Source organism: Chenopodium quinoa, unplaced genomic scaffold (genome assembly GCF_001683475.1).
Source record: "Chenopodium quinoa cultivar QQ74 unplaced genomic scaffold, ASM168347v1, whole genome shotgun sequence".
Classification (NCBI taxonomy): domain Eukaryota; kingdom Viridiplantae; phylum Streptophyta; class Magnoliopsida; order Caryophyllales; family Amaranthaceae; genus Chenopodium; species Chenopodium quinoa.
The window spans coordinates 3,180,774-3,203,243 of NW_018745286.1; the positions used below are offsets into that span (position 1 = coordinate 3,180,774).

The 22,470-nt window shown below is 39.6% G+C and overlaps 1 protein-coding gene across 1 annotated transcript; it reads right to left on the reverse strand.

Annotated features, from left to right (window-relative positions):
- Nucleotides 1-444: 444 nt before the first annotated feature.
- On the reverse strand, nt 445-8,028 carry LOC110712015 (cyclic nucleotide-gated ion channel 18-like). Its single transcript, XM_021890442.1, is given in 9 exon segments — nt 445-902; nt 904-981; nt 983-1,452; nt 2,027-2,263; nt 3,081-3,192; nt 4,474-4,701; nt 4,703-4,782; nt 5,572-5,784; nt 7,316-8,028. Coding segments are annotated over 9 exon segments (1,989 nt in total). The 5' UTR covers nt 7,781-8,028; the 3' UTR covers nt 445-796.
- Nucleotides 8,029-22,470: the final 14,442 nt, after the last annotated feature.

The window sequence follows — 22,470 nt, forward strand, 5'->3', positions numbered from 1 at the left end:
CAAAGAAGTTTATCTTTCAAAATTAACTCAATAAAAATTCAAAGGAAATGGAGTTAAAATTAATTAAACCTTACTAAAGCCGAGACAAAATTGAATGTGAAACAGGTGATTTATAGAGTTCAAAATACAGAAATATAGTTAGTTTGTAATGAATTAGGCTATTGTACATCGAGAGCTGGAAGGAAAGTAAAAGATAATTTAGAAATGGCAACATGCCAAGGGATATTACGTGAGTTTGCCTTGCAATTCAGTTAAATTGAATCAATACAACAAATGGAAGAAGGGGTTAGTTGGGGGCCAAGGGAGACAATTGTGGAGAGTTTCATTATTATTGGATTCAATTTAGATTTAGTGAGAATCTAACATAACAATGGTGGTGGTAATGCTTAATGGTATTGTAAGTATATCCTTGTTCAATGGTGCATGTTTTATGTTTTATTATTTGAGTAGGTACGTCCCAATTAAAAAAAAAAAAAAATCTTAACTAATTTATAATTTTGACAACATAAAGAAAATGGACCACATTTTATGTCCTTTATGTCAATATTTTTTTTTTTTCAAATAGATCACAGCGTAAATATAATAACCACGGTGACTTTAATTCTAGCAATCCATCAAACAATATCTTTGGGATAATAAGTTTTCCAAAAAACTATTTATCACAATGAATCTAATTTGAAGGTTTGATCATCAATCATCTTGAATGCCTTAATTAAAAAAAAAAAAAAAAAAAAATCTCTCCAAAAAGTGTGCAATGTTCTCAAGAAAACTTATATTTTATAAGATGTTATGTCCATTAAATTAATAAGTCATCTTTTGTGGAAGGTTTAACCAATTGACCCTTTTGATGAACCCCTGTCATTGTACTGGCAGCAAACCGAGAAGCAAAAACCGTTATGTTCGGAGGAAATATTAGTATCATCTAGTGCTTTATTATGGTAGTCATTGCTTTGATCATCATCCTCCATACTATAATACATGCTTTCTTTTCCTATATCTTCTCCATGCAGATTGAATATAGCAAGCCCCCCACATTCTCCATTGATGTGAATGGTATCGAAATGCGTCTTGTAAAGCTTTACTATGGAGACGCTTAAATTGCGTGGAGAAAAATCGAAGATCTTCTGCTCCAAGAGCAAAGGCTTCAACTTCGCTTAGTGCTTTTACTGTTCTTGTGGAAGAAGGAAGACATATGTTTGTATTGGGTAGTAATGCCCATGTTAACAATTCTTCTCCACAAAAATCACCTGGTCGTAAGGTGATCGAGTTGAAGAATCCAGACCTTCCACCACCGGTTGTGGAGCTTTCAAGTTGCCCTCTAATGATGAAAAGCATTTCATCTACAGGATCATCTTCTCTGAATATATATGTGCCTTGCGTACTCAAGGTTGCAACAAGACGCTCACAAATAGCATCAAGCAAAAGCTCATCCATTTTTGAGAAAAATGGTACCTATCAAATTCAAAAAAAAATAACATCATGTTAAGTTTAAACTCTGTGAAAGAAGTGAGGAATAACTCTCATTAACTACTTTAGAAGAATCACATTTATCATTCTTGTCAAAATATAAACATGTAAAAAAAAAAAAAATTCTAACTAAGAGTCACGCCATTTTAATATTATTTAACTCTTGGTTAAAATATCCAACTTGAAGCTATTTACAATAGATTTTTAATTTATGAAGATAACCCATACACATTACACAGATTACTAGCTACAGGGTTAAAACACAAACTCTGAAATGGATTATTTCAAATTAAACACTATATTGGTAATGTAAATGAGGTGATTTTATATGGTTTTAGGTGCATTGAAAATTTTAATTTTATGTGTACATATGGACATAATAGCATGTGATGTCAATTTTTTAATGGGACATTGCATTTTTCCATGAACAAATCATGAGCAAGTCAAATCCTCATGACACAACACTCATATTTAGACAGGTAGTGATTTTTGTACCATGAAAAACTAATATAACATAATTAATAGTAGGAAATAGATAAATGTATCAAAAAAGACATACACGTCGAACAAGGTTAAGGCATAGATGACGTTGTACTTCACGACGCAAATCCAAAGGCAAAGAGCACAAAATAGAGGCTTCATTAACCCCCCTTGTAGCTAGCCAATTATATTGAACAAATCGATGAACTCGTTGTTGCAATGCCGGAGGCAATTGACGATGTCTCATCCACTCTTCGGTGTCTCTTCGTTTTATTCGCCATTCTTCAACACGGACCGTCAACGATTGTAGATATGTCTTCAATCAAAATGCAACTTATTGTAAGTATGCAAATTTTGCAAATATGATTCGATCCACTACAACAGTCATATTTATGTACTATTTATTATATGTAAAAGAAGTTATTTCTTTTTAAATTTATTTACTATAGCTCAACTTTTATTGAAATATTCTCAATCCTTTGAATAGTTTCTTTTAGCAATAGGAATTAGAAAATATCATTAAAATTCAATATTAAGGGTTTAAAGGCTAAAATTAAAATAAATCAAGTTTTTTTTTTTTTTATATCATTTATAATCAATTGTAAGTTAACTAATTTCCTTTTCATTTTTTATTTTACTTTGCAAAATATTGTATAATCTAAGTTGATTTTATAGTCTGCTTTACCATAACTAGTGATACAATTTAAATACACACTAGGTGAAATTCATACTCATAATTAGGAGACTTAGTTCACTTTGATAAATGATTTTTCATAAATTTTCTAGCTATAAAGATGAAAATATAATGAATAAGAATTATTTACAAAATTAAATAATTTCTTAACCAAAAAGGATGGAAATAATGATTCTTAATCAAATGATATAAATTTTACAAAGGTAAAATAATTCATTTCTTAGGTAAATATGTTGATTATTGCCTAACATTTTGAATGTTCCCCTTCTTAAATTTGACCCTCTTTTATTCTTATTCTTTTAACAAGATGGACATCAATAGTATCCTATAACATATATGTTGTGCTAAAAATATGTTGCTTTCAAAAGATATTTAGGTTATAAACATGCATTAGAATCATTATAAAGAAACTTGATAAAAATAAGATGGACATCAAAACCTGCATATTTCCGATCAAGAGGCAGAACAAAAATAATCCCCCGATACAAACACATATCGCAAAAAATGTTTCCCCAATAAAGGTGGTTGTGTCTAGATTTTGCCCGTAAGAACTGCAAGAGAACACTTACACTTGTTAGTGGGATTTGTAGGGACAACAATTTCTATTGATATGTAAAAATATTCGATTTATTACATACAAATATGATAGATAAGATATTTGGATTAATTTGGTGGATTATTGTTGAGGTATAACCTTCCAAAGCAGAACATGTGGTGTCCCATGTTGATTAAAAAAAAAAAAAAAAAAAAAAAAAGAAGAAGAAGAGGAGGAGGAGGAAAAAAAATACGTTATAAGGTTAAAGGGGCTACTCCTATTCTCATATGATTTTGAAATGGAAATCTCCTATGACCTTGTAAAGAAGATTCTCCCTCTCTCTCTTCCCCTTGATACAAGATGATCAGGTCGTATAAAATGATATCAAAGTTAGGCCCACAATTAGACACTTTAACATGTATAATATATTTTGGACCAAATTGAATTAGAATCATGTGTGGGGGAGGCCGCATGAGATATCACACATGGTTGTATTAAAGGGATCTGAAAGGTATAACCTTCCCACACAACACAAGTGAGTTCCACATTGATAAAAAAATAAATTAAAGAAAAAAAGACTTAAACACTTTATAAGGATAAAAACTACTCTTCATGTTGTCATTGATTTTGGGATGAAACCTCTTTTAACCTTTAGATTTTACATTAATTGTGCAAACTATGTACTATCTTTGTTTCTTAAAAACCTTCTTATTTAATTTTCATGATATCTAATGTACATCTTTAGCTATTATGAAAACTAATATATTGAATATACTTTAGGGATGATATTATTTTAATATACTTATTATAAGGGTTATTCAACAATCTAATATTGGACCGAAGACCAAAAATACAAATCATGAAACTCGGGAACTGGACCAAAATTACTAAGATCGAACTCAGACTTGATTGGAAACATCATTCCAAAACTTGAATCGGGCTGATTTAAGAAATTTTTTCATATTTAAAAATACTTTTATTATGATATGAAAAATAAGGGAAAAAAAATGTATGAAAGAAAAACAATAGCCTAATACCTTTGTTTGAAAGTTTAATATAAAAAACTTACAAAATTATAATAATCATAACATATTGAATGTAAAAGTTAAAAGTTCTACAGGTTTATTTGCATAATTTAAAACAGTAAGGAATTATTACAACTATTATATATGCCAATTTCGTGATAGGAAGATGGTGCAACCAAATTAAAACGACAAAAATATATTATTTAAATAGCGATAGAAAATATTCATAATATTTCTCAATAATAAAGTTGTATAATCATTAAATCACATACCTTAAATTCTTGAGCCCAAACCATAGGCAATATAGATATTTCCTAACAAAATTTGAGGAACCAACTCCACTGGTAAAAGCTTCAGCAAACATTCCAAATTTAAAAGAGGCATCATCATTTCTTGGGTCACAATTAATGACCAAATTAGTATTATTATACCAATATTGTCTATCAACATCTGGAACTGTTGAACAATCTAGATATTTAGGTAAGCATGCAGGAAATCTTTTTTTTCTCTTCATTACATTGTGCTCTCCAACATGAGTATTGCCGGCTTATTGCTGCCGTATACCATATAGATCCCAAAACCTGCACTATCAAATTATACTAACAATCAGCTGGATTTTGTAATTAATATTCCCTCCGTCTCATAATATATAGTGTTTACATCTTTTTTTTTTTTCTCGTTTGTTGTCCATGGTTATACTTCCTCCTTTTTTACTTGACCCGCTTTGACTTTTACACTATTCACTAACCTTCCTTCAATCTTCTCTTGTGAATTATGTTTAAGGAAAATATATTCATGAGATCGAGATCTTGTTAGAATCGTCTCATTAAGTATTATCATAATATAACGTTTATACTTTTTTACTTATGCAGAATCAGAGTTATTGATGGTTAAAATTTTGCATTGGCAATTGTAATAAATGAAACAAGTCAAGTAAAAAATTACATAAGAAGTATATTACATTTCTAGTTTAGGAAATGTTCCCACTAATGTGTTTAATTGACTAACACACTCTCTTACACAAATACATAATTTTTCTTGGACAAGAAATACGTAAATTACTTGAATAACTTTTACACATCTATGAAGTACAATTCATAACACAATCCTACTCAATTTGTTTTTTTGGACTTTCCCGATAAGCAAAAGTTATAGGCATGGTTGTACCATGGTACAACCAAATATAGATTAGAAATATTCCTATCTATCCTTTAAATAGAAAATTCAATTATCTCATCACTATCTTATAACATATGTATATGTGTTATAAAAAGTGTAAAAACTATTTTTAAATGAATGGAATATGTATTTACTAGTAAAATTAAGAGAAAAGTACGAAGTTTGATAAATATTTAGTTGATCATGCTTACATGACTAGCTAGCATGTAGAGAAGAAGATTATAAGCTGCTCCCGACCAAGCAGTCTTAGCAACAACTCCTGTAGTTTTGATGATTCGCTTATTTAATGGGAACATTAGAAAAAACCTAGGAATATATTGAAATAAGACAATGAGTGAGAGAGTATAATTTGTTTGATCTGCTTTTGTTCTCTTCATCTTTGGTATGATGAACCAATTCATTATCTGCATATACATATTAAATCATCAATTAAGATTGAGGGAAATTTTGATTTAAAAAAAAAAAAAAAAAAAGACAAGCATATAGAGAATTAAATTAAATATGCATGTGACTCTTAATCTTTGCTAGTAAATGCCCAAGCATGCCTTTGAAAACTATAAATAATTAATTATTTACTGAATTTAACAAAAAAGACAAATTTATCGATATTATTGGAAACTAATTTGTGAAACTATATGTATTCTTATTAATCAACAGACGAAATATTTTGTATTAACATTAACCACACAATCATAATATAAAGATAAGTGTTAATGTTAATTAAATTACATTAATAGTTCTTTAATTATTTTGCTTATTTAGCATGTTCTTGTTTTTTTTTATTTTTTTTTTATTTTAATAATTTAGTTATAAATAAGGTTAAGAGTTCAAAGTTTGTAAAAGTCAAGTCAAAGCTTAAAACACCATGTAACATCAAATCGATCTTTGTACACTAAGAGATGGAACTCAATACACCTCCAAACTTATTTAATGGAAAAAGTGACCTCTAAACTTCGTGTAAATGCCAATGATATCAATCTTTGATAAACTCATCATAGTAAAGTTGTTTGTTGGATGAACAAGTGTTGCTAGTACTAAAAACATACATGATATAAATCACTAATCTTAGATTTGCAAAAAACAACTTCTGTGAAAATCTATCAAATGTTTATCAAAACTCTTATAAATATGTAGCCACTTACATAGTTTCACCCATATTATTCAATAAATTTATAGTGGACGACACTTATTTTTATTTTTTTTTCTTTCTATAGCTAGTTCTTTGTGTAGATAAAATTCGAATTTATGTCACTTTGGATTGAAAAAAAATCATATTACAAAGGTACATTTAATATCATTTTCATTTAGTTTTTGATTTGTAATTGTGAAACTCATATGTTTTAGATTGAACAATGAACCTAATGTTATTTTTACCTATAAAAATCATGTTGGATTTGAAAAATGACAACTAAAAACTAAAAACTACTATTTGTAGATCCCCAAAAACTGAAAACAAAAAGTGATGACAGATAAGCCATCAACTATATATTACTAATGTTCTTATTTGTTGGTGGGAGGGAGTTCTCAAGTATGGCTTAAGGTCTCCAAAATGGTTGAAACAACTTTGCCTCTAAAATTGACATTTATGTTTGATACATGTTATGCAACTATTTTTAATAATTACACACAAATCATGATTCATTGAAAACATTTCATGGGATATGAATTGATTATAAAGATTGTAGTTTAAACAATATATTACATCATTTATTTTCTTTCTAAATCTATATTTAAATTTTATAAAAAACCACAAGATTTCTTACATAACTTGTACAAGCACAACTCCCAAAATAACAACTTAAATTGTTTAGATAATGTTGTCAAAAAAAATGATAACAATCATTAAAAATACTTTTATAAGGATACGTATAATAATTTCAATTTTTATTGATACATATAGAAGATACTACATGTGTAAAGCTACTAATATCATACCTGAGGAAGAGGTAAAGAAGCAGCAAAATCAATGACAAAATCAGACTTGAGATATTTCCATGCGATCTCATTAGGATCCATTACCAACTCTCCCCTCCCAAAAACCCTTGACCTTGGAGAAATGAAACCAGTGCGGAATTTTATTGCAATGTGAAGGACGTAGAAGAGGTCAGCAAGGGTACGAAACACGGTAACAGATGCAAGGAGGGAAGTGTCAGAGGAGAGGCATGCGTGATCGGAACCAACTGATGGGAGAAAGAAATAAAGAGGATCGATAAATAGTGCAATGACACAAGTAAGGAGGAAAATATAATTCCATTGTGTTACAATGTATGAGTTTGGGTCTAGGACTTGGTATCTCCATAATAGATGATAGTGGAGTTTTTGATCATCTAAGGAGGAGGAGGCGGTTGCTATTGGGTGTGAGAGCCGACGAAGCCCACGAGTTGAAAGGATTTTGTTCATGGAAGAACGAAAAAATTATAGAGAAGAAAGGGAAGGAAAAGAAACATTCATGCACAATGAAACAAGCAAAGACTAAATTTAAGATTGTAAATTTCGATGCAGCATATAATGTAGAATTAAAAAAAAAGTATTATTAGTTCATAAACTTCAGAAAAAAAATGAAAGCCAAACAAAAAAATAAGATAAAATTTATTTACAATAGATTTGAGAAATTTATGAAGCTCTCTATATTGTACCCTCAATAATGATCACTAGACTTTAATCAGAATAAATGGATGATTTATAACGTCAATTGGAATTTTTTTTTTTTTTTTTTTTCAGAATTTAAATTTTGTAATATGTGGGTGTGTGTAGGCAAAGATTGAGAGATAGAAATAGCTAGAGAGAAATTACATCCTTTTTGTGTATAGAAAGGGAGCGAGAGTTCCATGAAAATTAAGGGTTTAGAGAAAAACTAGGACAAGAATCTCAAAATAAAAAAGGTAGTTAGTATATTTGACTTTATTATGGAACTTTGAATAACAATTTAATTATTAAGATCTAATGATAATTGAATTACCACTTTTTTCTTAATATATTATATCTTTTTATTTTCATGTCCCATCTTACTTGATGGTTGTTTGTATATACGAGGCTATTAGAAAAATTAATATAAAAGTACCAAGAACATTTTATCCAATATATAGGAAATGTGGATGTTATCTAGTTTAGTTGACTAACATGTTATGGGTGATACACACCTAATATATTTAATTTCGTCTATATCGTTGCCCTTTAAATAAAAAAATCATATAGGAGTTGATACAAAAACATGAATTAGCAAAGGTAATATAAAGGATATCATATACTATATCTTAAATTTCATTGGATTATATTTCATTTTTACATAATGTTCTTAAAAAAAAAAAAAATTGTATTATTTTATTTTATTTTATTTTTTGACAGGATATTGTTTTTCATCCTAACAATATGAAATTTAAAAATAGGTATGGATATTTTAAAAATGATAATTAATTAATTAGATAAAGCTTAGTAGTAGTGAATTGATATTTCAAATGACAGTTTATATGAAATAAAATAACTCCTCAAATGTATTTTTTGTTCTGTTTTTTAATTTTAAATTTAGTTTATGGGACATTTGGTATGTGACCGGGAAGGAAGTTGGAGATCAAAGTGTAGGATAGGTGTTGGGAATCGTTGTAAGTCATGAAAATGTTTCAATAATACATTGTTTGGTAGTGATGATAATGTCTAAGAGATAATTAGCAAGTTTACAAAAGAATTTTTGTTAATAACATAATTCTTCCTTCCTTTTCATTAATGACAATTTTATCATTTTGTTTGTTTTTCAATTTTCCATCCCTTAATATAGCCCCTTATTAGTTGGTGGGGATGGGATGATTTTATCACCAACCCCCACATAAGAAATGTTTTGTGATCCTCAACTTTCGATATGGGAGTGCCATAGGTACCTCAGCTTTCCTTATATGTGGGTTGATACTCCAACCTAGTAGAGGTCTTTTGGATAGCACTTCTGTCCTATACCAAAGTAAAACATGCGGGCTAGGTCTAGAGAGGACAATATCTACTATTGGGTTCATGTTGACCTTGGCCGTTACACAAAAAATTTAAATTCGTGCCTTGAGTATCCTTATTTCTTACTTGAAACCCTACTTGTTTCGGGGTTTTCTGATGTCCTGCGGGAGAGTTACAATTCCGAGACTGGAACCGGGCGCCTGTACCTGCAAAATAACGGAGACTCCTGGGAGCTCCGCCTCCAACGGTCAAGTTAGTACCTGATTAAGGAGTAATTAATGCGGAAATTAAAGAGATTTGGTCTCTCTAGGTGAGAGTGTTTAATGTAGGTAATCTGCTTTGTTAGCGAGATCAGCCGGTTATTACTGTGTGTAATTAATGTGTTTTTTCCGTAATGTTTCTGCTCTCTTTTTGTAATCCCCCTTAATGAGGATTAAGGGAGGTATTTATAACCTTGGGAAACGTGCCCATCCTAGGTTTAGGTTAACCTAGGGCCGGTTGGGCTTCCCTCGGAAGTTGGGCCTGGGTGGCCGGTTTCTCCATTAGGCATGGAGTATGCCACATGTCTTGACATAACAGGTCCAAGGTGGACGAATAAGCGCGTGCCACGTGGGAAGCCCTGACTGTTCCAACTGGGGGACACTTGGCAGGACCTGATTGGTCCACGTGGCGCATTCCGATTGGCGGGAGAAAAATCCCCTAATCATTTGCCCCTCACAGGTGGCACGTGATTGGTCACGTGTTACCTGTGACAGGTGTCGCACTGTAACAGGCGACGGCCTGCTACAGGTGTCAGTCGGCGAAAGGGCGAGAGATTTTCCCGCCCAAATTTTGAATTCTGAAAGTGACCCTTCGCCTTCTCACTTCGCCTATATAAGGGAGAGTTGTCTTGAGTCATTTTCACAATTTGAGAACTTTTTGAGAACATTCGGACCCCTGAACTTGCTCTGACATTTTGGACCTTTTCTGCCTACCGCCTGTTCTGACAAGCCGACTGCACAGGATTTTCAGAACTCATCAACCGTCACTCGTTCAGGTAACTCAGTTCTCTTATTCTTAATTTTCTTTTTATTTTCTGAAATGGCACCACGGAAGCACACGACACGACCTAGGTTAGTGATCAGCCGGTCACCGGGGACGGCTGAATCTAGGACTAGGAGTGCCGCCTGCCCTTTTCCGGACCCATCTTTGCCCTTTATACAAAGCTCGACTGTATCTGTGTCTATGCAGAGCAGGATGGCCAGAACGAAAAAGACAGCTAGGATCTCAAATTCAGACGGCTCCTCCCACAGGGTGCCGCTTAGTGAAACATCTGACCAGGCGCCAGATGTGGAAGTGAAACAAGGCGGCCTGGATGCCGGCAATTCTGTGGGGGGAGTCATAGTGACCCCTTCCCATTTAACAGTTAACAAATCTGCTCCTTTTCAAAGAGAGGAGGCGGGCCCCTCCGGGAGAGGGGAGGAGTCGTCCTCTTCGGACTCGTCGGAGGACGATTCCGAGTCAAGCTCTTCTGGCCATGCTTCTTTGGGTACAGAAGAGAAAAACAGCCGCCTGCAAGAGGCGAGACTTTCTCACGCAGTTGAGAAGGGGGACAATTGGGCGGAACCATCCGCCTCTTACCGAGAGCTAAATACCCCCTACTACTGCACGGTACCTCGGGGTCGAATCACAGCCATGCAAGAGAAAGTGGAGAGCTTTATTGCAAACCACACCATGGGCCCCGATTTTCTAGTGTTTGTGCCGGATCCAGAAGACACAGTCGTCTGGCCGGCTGGTTCCAGTTATGATAGCGCCTGCTTTGGCTGCTACGAGGCGGCCATCAAGGCAGGGCTTCGCTTCCCATTACATCCGGCTGTTCAGCGGATTTTGGATGGGTATGAGTTGGGGTTATGGCAGTTAGCCCTAAACTCCTGGGTCAACGTACTCGGCTATGTGGCCGGGTGCGAACTGCACGGGGTGGAGCCGAGCTTCGAGGCTTTCGCCCATATGAACTATCTCAGCCGGACCCCTAAGACAGGCGGTACCGGCTGGTATCAATTGACAAGCCACAGGGGCTACCTCATGACAAGAGGTAAAGCAAACAAGTGGAAGGACTGGCGGAGCACCTTCCTCATCATTGAGAGTTCAGACATTGAGCTGAACAAGCGCTTCAATAGGTGGAACAGGAATCCGCCCCTTCTTGCAGGCGGCCGTAGCATGCCGCCTGTTCCCCCCAAGGCTAAGAAAGAGATCCTTGATAAAGGACTCTTTAAAGTAGAGTCGAGGGTCGACTCTACATCAGGGGTACGAGAGCAAGTACCCCTGCACTGCGTCCCGAGCTTCAAGTGGCTCTATGACGAGTACTTTTTGGCCGCCTGCGGCCTCAGCAGTCGGTGCTCAAGAGGTAGTCGGCCTGTCGAATACTCTGTTGTTCCATACATTTGTTGTTTATCTTTTATTAACTTTGCTGTTTGTTTTTGCAGCTGACGCCATGAGCAAAACCACCGCCTCCAAGACTGCGGCGGCCATGTTGCGGGCCTCTATTATGCAACAAGCTTCAACCGACTCCCCCAAAAAGGGGGCACCCTTGGTGAGCTCCGAACCTTTCACCCTCTTTTTGGAGTGTTTATGCATATACTGACTTTTTTCTTCTGTTTTAGACGGGTGCTCCAAGAGCTTCATCTTCCCAACAGCCGGACCCCAAGGCCCGGAAGACGACTGTTGGGAGCTCTCCTGGTTCTGCCAGGAAACAGGTGGCGGCTGAGAAACAGCCGGCCACTTCTTCTAAAACTCCAACTGGGCCGCCTAGAGGTATGAAGTTGTCCTTGTAAATTTTAGACTTGCTCCCTTTTTTACTATGTCTAATCCGGTTGTTTATGCTTGATGCAGCCGGCCCCCAGGAGCCTGACTTGGTAGAGATGGCCAAGTCTATGATCAGGGCAGTTCCTCCAGCTGAAAGGGAGGCGGTCAGGGGTGTCGGCACCCTTGACCTTGACGGGATTGCAGGGGTCCTTGCTGAGGTATACTTAGCATATTTTTGAGTATTTGAATTTCTGGACGCCTGTTTTATTTTTTTTTGGAAACTGACGCCTGTTTCTTTGTACTTAGGCCCTGCTCCGAGTGAACGGCCTTCGCAAGCCGCTTGATCGGAAGAACAAAGAGGTAAAGGCTGCAAAAGCTATGGCCGCCTCTGACTGTGATAAGGCAATGTTTCAAATTGCCCAAAATGAAGTTCTGACCATTGATATTCTTTATTATCAGGCGCAGGCTACCGCCGCTGTTCGGGCTCAGTTAGAGGCGGCCCAGAAGAAGAATGACGAGCTGGAGGCGACCATCACAAATCTCAAGGCCGAGCTGAAACCTCTTCGCCTGAAAATGTACTCTTACGAAGCCATGGAGAAATCCTTGGCCAGCGTAAAGGAACGCCTGGTGACCCAGGAGAAGAGTCTTACCCAAGAGCTTTCGGAAAAGGCCGAGCAAGAGAAGAAAGAGCTGGTCCGGGAGATGATGGAAGACTCCGCTCAAATCCAGCGCATGACCTGGGGCCGCCTCTTCCCCAGTGCCGACTTTGCCTCTTGGGAAAGAACGTACCGCCAGTGTTCGAATACATATAATCAAGAGATCCTGGCGGCTGCTGAAGAAGAGGCGTTGGAGGAAGCGTTGGAGGAGGAGGAGCCGGTAGTGGCGCTTGTGCCGCTTGGGGGTATGGCATCAAAAAAGGATGTAGCTGAAGCCGAGTCTAGCAAGAAGAGTGCTGACCAGGCGGCAGCTGCTAATACTGAACTGCCCCCTTCTTAAGCTTTATGTATTCTTTCCACGGCCTGCGTGCCGTTTGCTTTGTATTTACCCGGCCAGGGGGCCGGGGCTTTGAATATTTTGCTGGTCTTTAATGGCCGGCTTATTTTTAAAGAATTTTTGTTTTGCTTCAAATTTGTCTAAGTATTCCATATCTAATATCCAATTGTTCACTAGATCGACTGTTTTACATGGCCGAACGTTGCATACAGGTACGGATAGTTAGTATGCCACCTATGCCCCTGGACGACTGGTTGTCTGTTTCCAGGATAGACGATCAGTCGGCCATTTATCCAATCAGTATTCGAACTATTTTGTCTGGATCCTTTTTAGGCAGGCGGTCCTGTCATTTGTAAATTTAACCAAGTAGGAAAGTGGTCTGACCAAGTAAATAGAGTATTACCTAGTCGCCAAGGAACTGAGTAGTAGAGATAACAAGCGGCGGGCACCGGTTGTTTCCCTTTATTGCTAATGTTTGTTGGCTTTTAACTCATAATTTGTTAACCTAGCAGGAGTAGTGGTTGAGAGCCCCTGTTTGTTAAAAACAGGCAGACGACTCATACCTTTTAGGCTCCATACTAAGTTTGAGTGACTATAAGTTAACATAGGAGTTACTTAGTCTTCGTCACAATCTAGATTGAGTAGTAGAGGTACCAGGCGGCGGAGGCCGGCTGATCCCCTTGATTTGCCAATGTTTGTTGGCTATTAACTCAATAGGTACCCCCTGTATTTATCCCAAGTAATACAGGCGGTCATCTGACTCAGATGTCAACTGCTACCACTGGTTTGGTTAGTGATAGAGTTATCCTTGTCTCAAAAACGGCTACGTGGTTGCCCTTGGGGACAGTCGTATAGGTGTCGTGTATTTAGTTTATAGAACAATGTTCCACCCAAAAGGGAGCTGCTCTCTGCGACGAATTTCATCCGGAGGGATGCCGTCGGACGCCTGCTATGATGTTGGGACAGGTCGTATTAGTTTTGTAGATTTGATCAGTTGGCTTGGCGCCTGGTCTGATCATTCGGCCTGTGGCCTTGGTAAGTTTTGGTGAACGTAGGTGCTAAGTAAAAGGAGGGTAGCCGCCTGTTAGGCACAGGGTCGGCCAGGCCCTAATCTTTTTAGCTAAGTATTAGGGGGGTGGCTATGTGTTTGGAACCAGACGACCATCTTCTTATGGAGAGTAGCCGACTATATGCCCAGACGATATGCCCCTATTGTGAGTAAAATACTCAATGGAGAGTAGCCGACTGTAAAGGTATAGACGACATGCCCCTCTGAAAGAGTTAAAAACTCAATGGAGAGTAGCCGACTGTAAAGGTACAGACGGCATGCCCCTCTTTAAGTAAGTAAAAATTAAACATGGAGAGTAGCCGACTATTTGTTAGTAGGCGTGCCCCTCTTAGTACGAAATTGAATAGTAAGTGCAAACTTTTATTAAGTAGCTCTTGACTATTTACATCATTCAAAAGAAATATTTCTTAAGATTATCTACATTCCAAGTCGAGGCAACGGTTGTCCGTCTGGTGTTTCCTGACGGTAGGTACCGTCCCTGACTTCCTCACAGATTCGGTAGGGTCCTTCCCAGTTGGGAGTTAGTTTGCCAGACTCATTAGCCCTACCAACTGCTTCCATTTTTCTAAGTACAAAGTCCCCTACTTTGAGTGGACGCCTGTGTACTTTTTTGTTGTATGATCTAGTCATTCTCAAGCGATAGATCTCATGGCGCAAGACAGCATTGCCCCTCTTTTCAGGAAGTGAGTCTAATGCCAGGCGCATAGCTTCCCAGTTTGCCTCTTCGTCATATAGCATTACTCGAAGAGTCGGCTCGTAGTGTTCTATTGGAAGAACAGCTTCCGCACCGTAAGTTAGGAGGAATGGAGTTTCTCCAGTCGCCCCTTTTTCAGTCGTCCTAATGGCCCAGAGAACATGTGGTAGTTCATCCGCCCATAGGCCGCCTGCTCGTTCAATCTTTTTCTTGAGACCGTCTGAGATGATTTTATTAAAGGCTTCTACCTGGCCGTTTGCTTGTGGACGGCCGACAGATGCAAAGTAGTTTGCAATTCCTTGGTCACCCAACCAGCTTTTGAGAACAGGCGTCTCAAATTGGGGACCATTATAAAAAACCATAGACATGGGAACCCCGAACCGAGTGATGACATTTTTCCAAATGAATGAAATTACATCTTTCGTCTTGATTCCCTTTACAGCCTCCGCCTCTACCCATTTAGTGAAGTAGTCGACGGCAACAAGTATGTACCTCCTTCCGCCTGTAGCAGGCGTATATGGACCCAGAATGTCCATGCCCCACTTAGCAAACGGTAGTGGGCTGTGAATGGTAGTGAGGTCAGTAGCCGGACGGTGAATTAGTTTGCCAAACCTTTGACACTTGTCACATTTTTTCACCATCTCCATTGCATCTGCTTCCAAAGTAGGCCAAAAGTAGCCCTGCCGCCTTGCCCTTTGAGCAAGCGTCCTACCGCCTATATGAGAAGCACAGTAACCAGAGTGAAGATCGTCTAGTATCTCTCGTCCCTTTTCTGGAGTAACACACTTTAAGAAGGGTTGAAGGTACCCCTTTTTGTGAAGTTCTCCCTTTATCATTTCAAAACAGGTGGCTCGTTTTTTCAGTGCTGCCGCCTGTTGAGGATCATCCGGCAGTGTACCGTTTGTCAGATATGCCCTGATTGAATCCATCCAGGTTGAGCTTCTATCTAGGATTCCAATAGGGTTTTCCTCGATGCTTCTCTTCTCCATTACTTCCCAAAAAACAGTTCGAGGAGTATCAGAGGAGGCGGATGATGCTAATTTTGACAGTGCATCCGCCTGGTTGTTTTCTGATCTCGACACTTGGATCAGATGGAAATCCTCAAGGGAGCCGACTGCTTGTCGGACCGCCTGTAAATACTTGATCATGGCCGGATGGGTTGCTTCGTATTCGCCATTGTACTGACTCACTATCAATTGTGAATCGGAACAGGCGTCTATTTTTCTTGCCCCTGCCGCCTTGCACATGCGGATCCCGGCTAGTAAAGCTTTATATTCTGCCTCATTGTTTGAAGCCTGAAAACTGAAGCGTAGAGCATACTCGTACTTGTCGCCCTCTGGCGACTGACATATGACGCCTGCTCCACAACCATTTGAAGTAGAGCTTCCGTCCACATATACCTTCCATACTTGGTCTGGAACTTGAGAGTCAGGAGGACGAGTCATCTCTACAATAAAATCAGCAAAGGCTTGCCCCTTCACTGCTTTTCTAGGCTCGAATGTAACTTCGAGGCTCTGTATTTCTATGGCCCTTCTGATCATTCGGCCTGACGACTCCATGATGGTAAGTGGCCGCTTGATAGGTTGGTCTGTATACACGACGACTGCATGTGCCAAAAAGTAGGGCTTCAATTTTTTAACAGCCATGAAGAGTGCAAGACCAAATTTCTCCACTAGGGGATACCTCAACTCGGCATTTTTCAGTACGTGACTGACAAAGTAGACCGGGAGCTGACAGCCGTCTCTTTCAGCAAGGAGAACAGCGCTTAACGCATGATCAGAGACGGCCAGGTACATGTAGAGTACCTCTTTGGGCAAAGGGCTGACCAGCCTCGGCAAGGAATGCAAGTGAACTTTTAATTTCTGGAAGGCGGCCTCAGCATCCGGCCCCCATTCAAACCTTGCCTTTTTCTTAATTTCCTGGAAAAAGTATAGGCATTTGTCGCCTGATCGGCTTAGAAATCTTCCCAAGGCCGCCAGACAACCTGTTAACTTCTGAACCTCTCGGATGGTACGAGGCGACTGCATGTCAATGACCGCCTGCACCTTCTCAGGGTTCGCCTCTATTCCTCTCTGATTGATAAGGAATCCGAGAAATTTCCCAGACTCAACTCCAAATACACATTTCTTGGGATTGAGCATGACATGGTGCCGCCTGAGTGTGGCGAAAGTTTCTCGGAGGTCCGACAGATGATCTTTGTGAATTTTAGTCTTGACAATCATATCATCAATGTATGCCTCGACGTTTCTCCCAATCTGATCAAAGAACACAGTGTTTATCATTCGTTGGAAGGTAGCCGGGGCATTCTTAAGACCAAACGGCATGACCGTGTAACAGTATAACCCCTGATCAGTGACGAAGGCCGTCTTCTCCTGATCTTTCTTCCATAAAGGAATTTGATGGAAACCAGAATAGGCGTCCATAAAACTCATCAAGGCATGGCCGGCTGTTGAGTCGACCAGGTTATCAATTTTAGGCAGAGGGTAACTGTCTTTGGGGCACGGCTTGTTTAAGTCTGTGTAGTCTACACACATTCGCTAGGTGCCATTCGGCTTTTTAAAAAGCACCACATTTGCAACCCAGTCTGGGAAGTAACATTGCCGAATGAACCCTGCATCAAGTAATTTTTTAACTTCGGCGGCTGCCGCCTGACTTCTTTCTTCGCCATGGTTCCGCTTCTTTTGCCGTACCGGCTTCTTTTTCGGATCCACGGCCAGTTTATGTACCGCCAGATCAGGACTAATGCCTGGAATTTCATGGACTTCGAATGCAAAGATGTCCTTGTATTCTTTCAATAGTTTGTGAAAGTTGTCACCAAGGTTTCTCAGAGCAGTCGTCCCAACTTTGACTGTTCGGTCAGGACGTGAGTCGTCTAAGATCAGGTCCGCATGCTCACCAGCCGGTTGAGGGCGGAACTCATCCGGCCGCTCCTCTGCCAATGATTGCTATTTTCTTGATTTTCTTGCGGACTCTGTCTGGGACGCCTTTCTCTTTTTGCCGCCTGCTTCTTGAACAGGCGCACTCTCCTTGACATTGTCAAGGTCTGTTTTTTCTCCACTTGACCCAGTGGCCATAACAGTGGGCTTGACATCCGAGAGATAGCACTCTCGGGCCATCCTCTGATCTCCCCTTAGGGAGCCGACTGTTCCATTATCCCTCTCAAACTTGAGCAACATAAGAGACGAGATTATAACAGCCTTGGATTTATTCAGGGTTGGTCGACCCAGAATCATGTTGTAGGCCGAGAGTTCCTCTACTACTAGGAATCGGACTACCATGTGTCGTCCTTCCCCTTTTTCACCAAGGTGAATGGGCAAATCTACTCGTCCCAGTGGGTGGACGACTCCTCCTCCAAACCCTATTAAAGGGTGGGAGGCCGGATGTATGCAGTCCGTCTGATATTTCAGTTTCGACAGACATTTGCTGCTGATGAGATCTGAGGAGCTCCCGGTATCTATGAGGATCCGGCCAACTCTCTGGTTGGCCACTTTACATTCAATAACGAGAGGGTCGTCATGCGGCCCCCTTACCCCTCCTAGATCTTCTTCAGTGATGACAATCTCAGGAAATGAATATTTGGACGGCCGTTCTTGGTGAACGGAATTTACATCTAACCGCCTGATATTGTCTTTGTTGCCCCTAATAGTGGGGCCGCCTCCTGAGAAGCCGCCTGCAATAGTGTAGACGACTGCATCATCTGTATCGGAGCTGTCGTCCTGTTGATTCTTTTTGGCCGACTGCTTTTTTGAGGAAGTGTTCCCCGCGGATTTCTTGACATAAGTGTCAAGATCACCTTGCTCAGCCAGGCGGTCTAGGTACCGCATGAGACTGATGCAGTCATTGGTGTGATGACCTACATCATCATGATAAGCACAGAATTTATCTTGGTTCCGGTTGTTTGCAGAACCCTTCATGGGGACCGGCTTCTCAATTGAGATCCGTCCCTTGTTTTCTTTTAGGATAAACTGGTTATCCTTGTTAAATGCATACTTTGGGGAGTATGGTTTGAATTCTTTTTTCTTTTTCTGGGCCGGCTGTTTAGAGGAATCAGCCGCCCAGACCTCTTTTCTTTTCTCATCTTTGTTAGACGACCGTTTCTGTTGTCCTTCTCTTTTGTCGAACCTTTTCCCGTCCGACTGTTTTATCGTACAAAGATCAGTCGCCTGTATATAGGCTTCTGCTTCAATCAAGGCCTCTTGAAGAGTCGCCACCCTTTTTCGAACCAAATCAAATTTGAAGGTAGACCCGTCTTTGAGACCTCTGAAAAAGTCAGTATAAGCTACCTCATCCGGTAACCCTTGAATCTGTATTCTCATCAGGTTAAATCGCCTGATGTAAGAACGAAGCCCCTCCTTCTCGCCCTGCTGAATTGTTCCCAAATCAAGGGTCGTTTTCTTCGCAGGGATGTTCATGGCGAAGTTGGAGGCAAATACGTAAGCAAGCGTCCTGAAACTATTTACACAACCAGTCGGCAGGTTGCCGAACCATTGCTGTGCGATTCCTTTGAGAGTCGCTGGGAAACACTTGCACCAAGTGGGATCATCCAACCCTTGAAGGTACATCAGGTTGGTGAATGCCATCAGATGGTCTTCTGGGTTAGTAGTGCCGTCATAGGCGCCTACTAGTACATTTTTCACTTTGGCCGGCTGAGCGGCTCCAGTAATTTCCTTGGAGAAGGCCGACGGCTGTTCACCAAGTCTAAGCAACCGTAGCTGCCAGTCCATAGGTTGGACGTTTTTTGCTGCAGGTCCACCAAACGGAGGTGGCTGCAAAAAATACTGTTGTTGCGGCACAAATGGTAAGTTTGGTACCGCCTGGTCACTATGAAAGCTGGACTGACGGGAGGTGCCGCCTAACTGACTCTCATGGTACGACTGAGTATGCCTCATCGAGGCATTTCGCAAACTGTCTTGAAAGTTTGAAGTAGAGGCCGACTCTGACAATCGGTCACTCTTCTTCTGCTCTAGCAGTAGCCGAGCATCTGTGAATGTTTGCTTCGACCCGTCCGCCTGAATATGACGAACAGGTTTCCTATTTCCTGTAGGATAACGGAATTTTGTGAAATCAAGGGCAGGTGGCTCCCGCTTCCTAGATTTAGGATGAGGAGTCGCCTCTCGCCCTTGAACTGGCTTCCTCTTCAGTGAAGTGGAGGGTTTCTTGGCCGACTGCTCCTTGACTGGAGCAGGCGGCTTCTTGTTGATCAACTCTTGAATCTCTCCCTTGAAGTCCCTCATGAAGGTCATGAGTTCGTTCCTTGTGATGGGAGCAGACCCATCAGTCGGCTGTTGCCGAACAGGCGGTGCGCCTGCTGGCTCGCTTCCTGTTTGAAGATGCTCCCGTTCCCTCCTGTCGTTATGACGGGTACGTCGGGCCCTTAGGGTCCCGTCTGAAGCTGTATGAGCTTCAACTTCAAATTCACTTTCGGTATCATGGTCCGACTGAACTTGAGGGTCGTCTAGGGGACGCCTCTCTTTAGGAGTCGGTACAGACTTGGATGCCATCTCAGAAGTACTCTCCCCACAGACGGCGCCAAATGTTTCGGGGTTTTCTGATGTCCTGCGGGAGAGTTACAATTCCGAGACTGGAACCGGGCGCCTGTACCTGCAAAATAACGGAGACTCCTGGGAGCTCCGCCTCCAACGGTCAAGTTAGTACCTGATTAAGGAGTAATTAATGCGGAAATTAAAGAGATTTGGTCTCTCTAGGTGAGAGTGTTTAATGTAGGTAATCTGCTTTGTTAGCGAGATCAGCCGGTTATTACTGTGTGTAATTAATGTGTTTTTTTCCGTAATGTTTCTGCTCTCTTTTTGTAATCCCCCTTAATGAGGATTAAGGGAGGTATTTATAACCTTGGGAAACGTGCCCATCCTAGGTTTAGGTTAACCTAGGGCCGGTTGGGCTTCCCTCGGAAGTTGGGCCTGGGTGGCCGGTTTCTCCATTAGGCATGGAGTATGCCACATGTCTTGACATAACAGGTCCAAGGTGGACGAATAAGCGCGTGCCACGTGGGAAGCCCTGACTGTTCTAAATGGGGGACACTTGGCAGGACCTGATTGGTCCACGTGGCGCATTCCGATTGGCGGGAGCAAAATCCCCTAATCACTACTATTACTACAACCTCTAACTAAAGTTAACCTAAACTTAAATTAGTCTAGCCTAATTTCAACTAGATCAACCCATTTGACATGTCTAGTCATATCTAGAGGTGTCAAAATCGAACAGATCCGAAAAAAATATCCGTTTCGAACTGTAACTGATTCGATTTGACCCAAGAAATTCAGGACCCAAATCCGATCTGTAACCGACTTGAACTAAATCTGAATCCGAATTTAACCCGATCTGAACTTAACCCGGCACTAAGGTTGACCCGATTTGAACACAACCCGAACTCGATATGACCCAACTTGAACTCAACCCGATCCGAAAATGACCCGACAAATAACCGATTTAATCCGATCCGCTTTAACCCGAACTGATATTAACCCGACCCGATTTTAAACGATCCGATTTTAACCCGGCCATAATTTTAAATCTAACCTATTATTGACCTTTTTTTTTCAAGCTCTTATACTACTATATATTTACAAATTTACTAATTATTAATAAGTTAGAAAATCTATTAGTCTAACAAATATGTTATACAAATTGTATTAGTAATAAAGCAAATTAATAATACTCATAGCCTCATGAAATTAAACAATTGAAGAGTAGTACCTTAAAAAGAGGACATTCTTTTTTGTATATCACCATATGTGACTATCATCTATCAATCTATCAGTCTATCACTAGTTCATTATTACTAATCAGTTCACTTATGTACGTAGGTATGATAAGTCATCGATAATTATTCAATTCAAATTTGGCTCCAAGATAAATATTACAAAAGAATTGATTGAATGAGAAAACTAATTTTTCGCATTTCGTAATAATTAACCACGCAATATAAAAAATGACACATGAATGACTTGATATCGAAAATAATAAGCTTAAAAATGACCTTATTTGGATATTAGATTTGGTCAACTCAACCAAAATCTAGACAAACACGGAAAGGATTTGAATTGGAATTGACCAGATACTAAATCAACCTTATCTTAATCAAACCGAACTTGACAGAACGAAAATAATCCGAATCGAAATCAACCCGACCCAAATTCATCCGACCCGAAATTAACTCGGTCAAACCCGTTTTGAACCCGATTCGAATATATCCGAACCAAATATGAACCGATCAGGAGTTGACCGGACCCATATCCGACCCCCACTCGATATACCATGACCCGAATTTGACCTGACCCGAATTTGACTTGACCCGACCCGATTCGAATTAAAAGAACAATTTTGACCCGAACATATCCGACCGAACAGACCCAACTGAATAGACTCGACCCAAACTCCATCCGGTTATCCGAATTGATACCTCTAGTCATATCCAATTATTAAACACCCCATCATTCTCTATTATCAGCCTCATTTTCTTTTTTCTAGATTGTTGTCCTTTAGAGTCTGTCACATAAAATAATTGGTTATAAAATAGGAAAAATTGGTTTTAATAATTTCAACTTTGACCGATTTTCTTTAAATAATCCCAACTTTAGATTATTCTGGAATAATCCC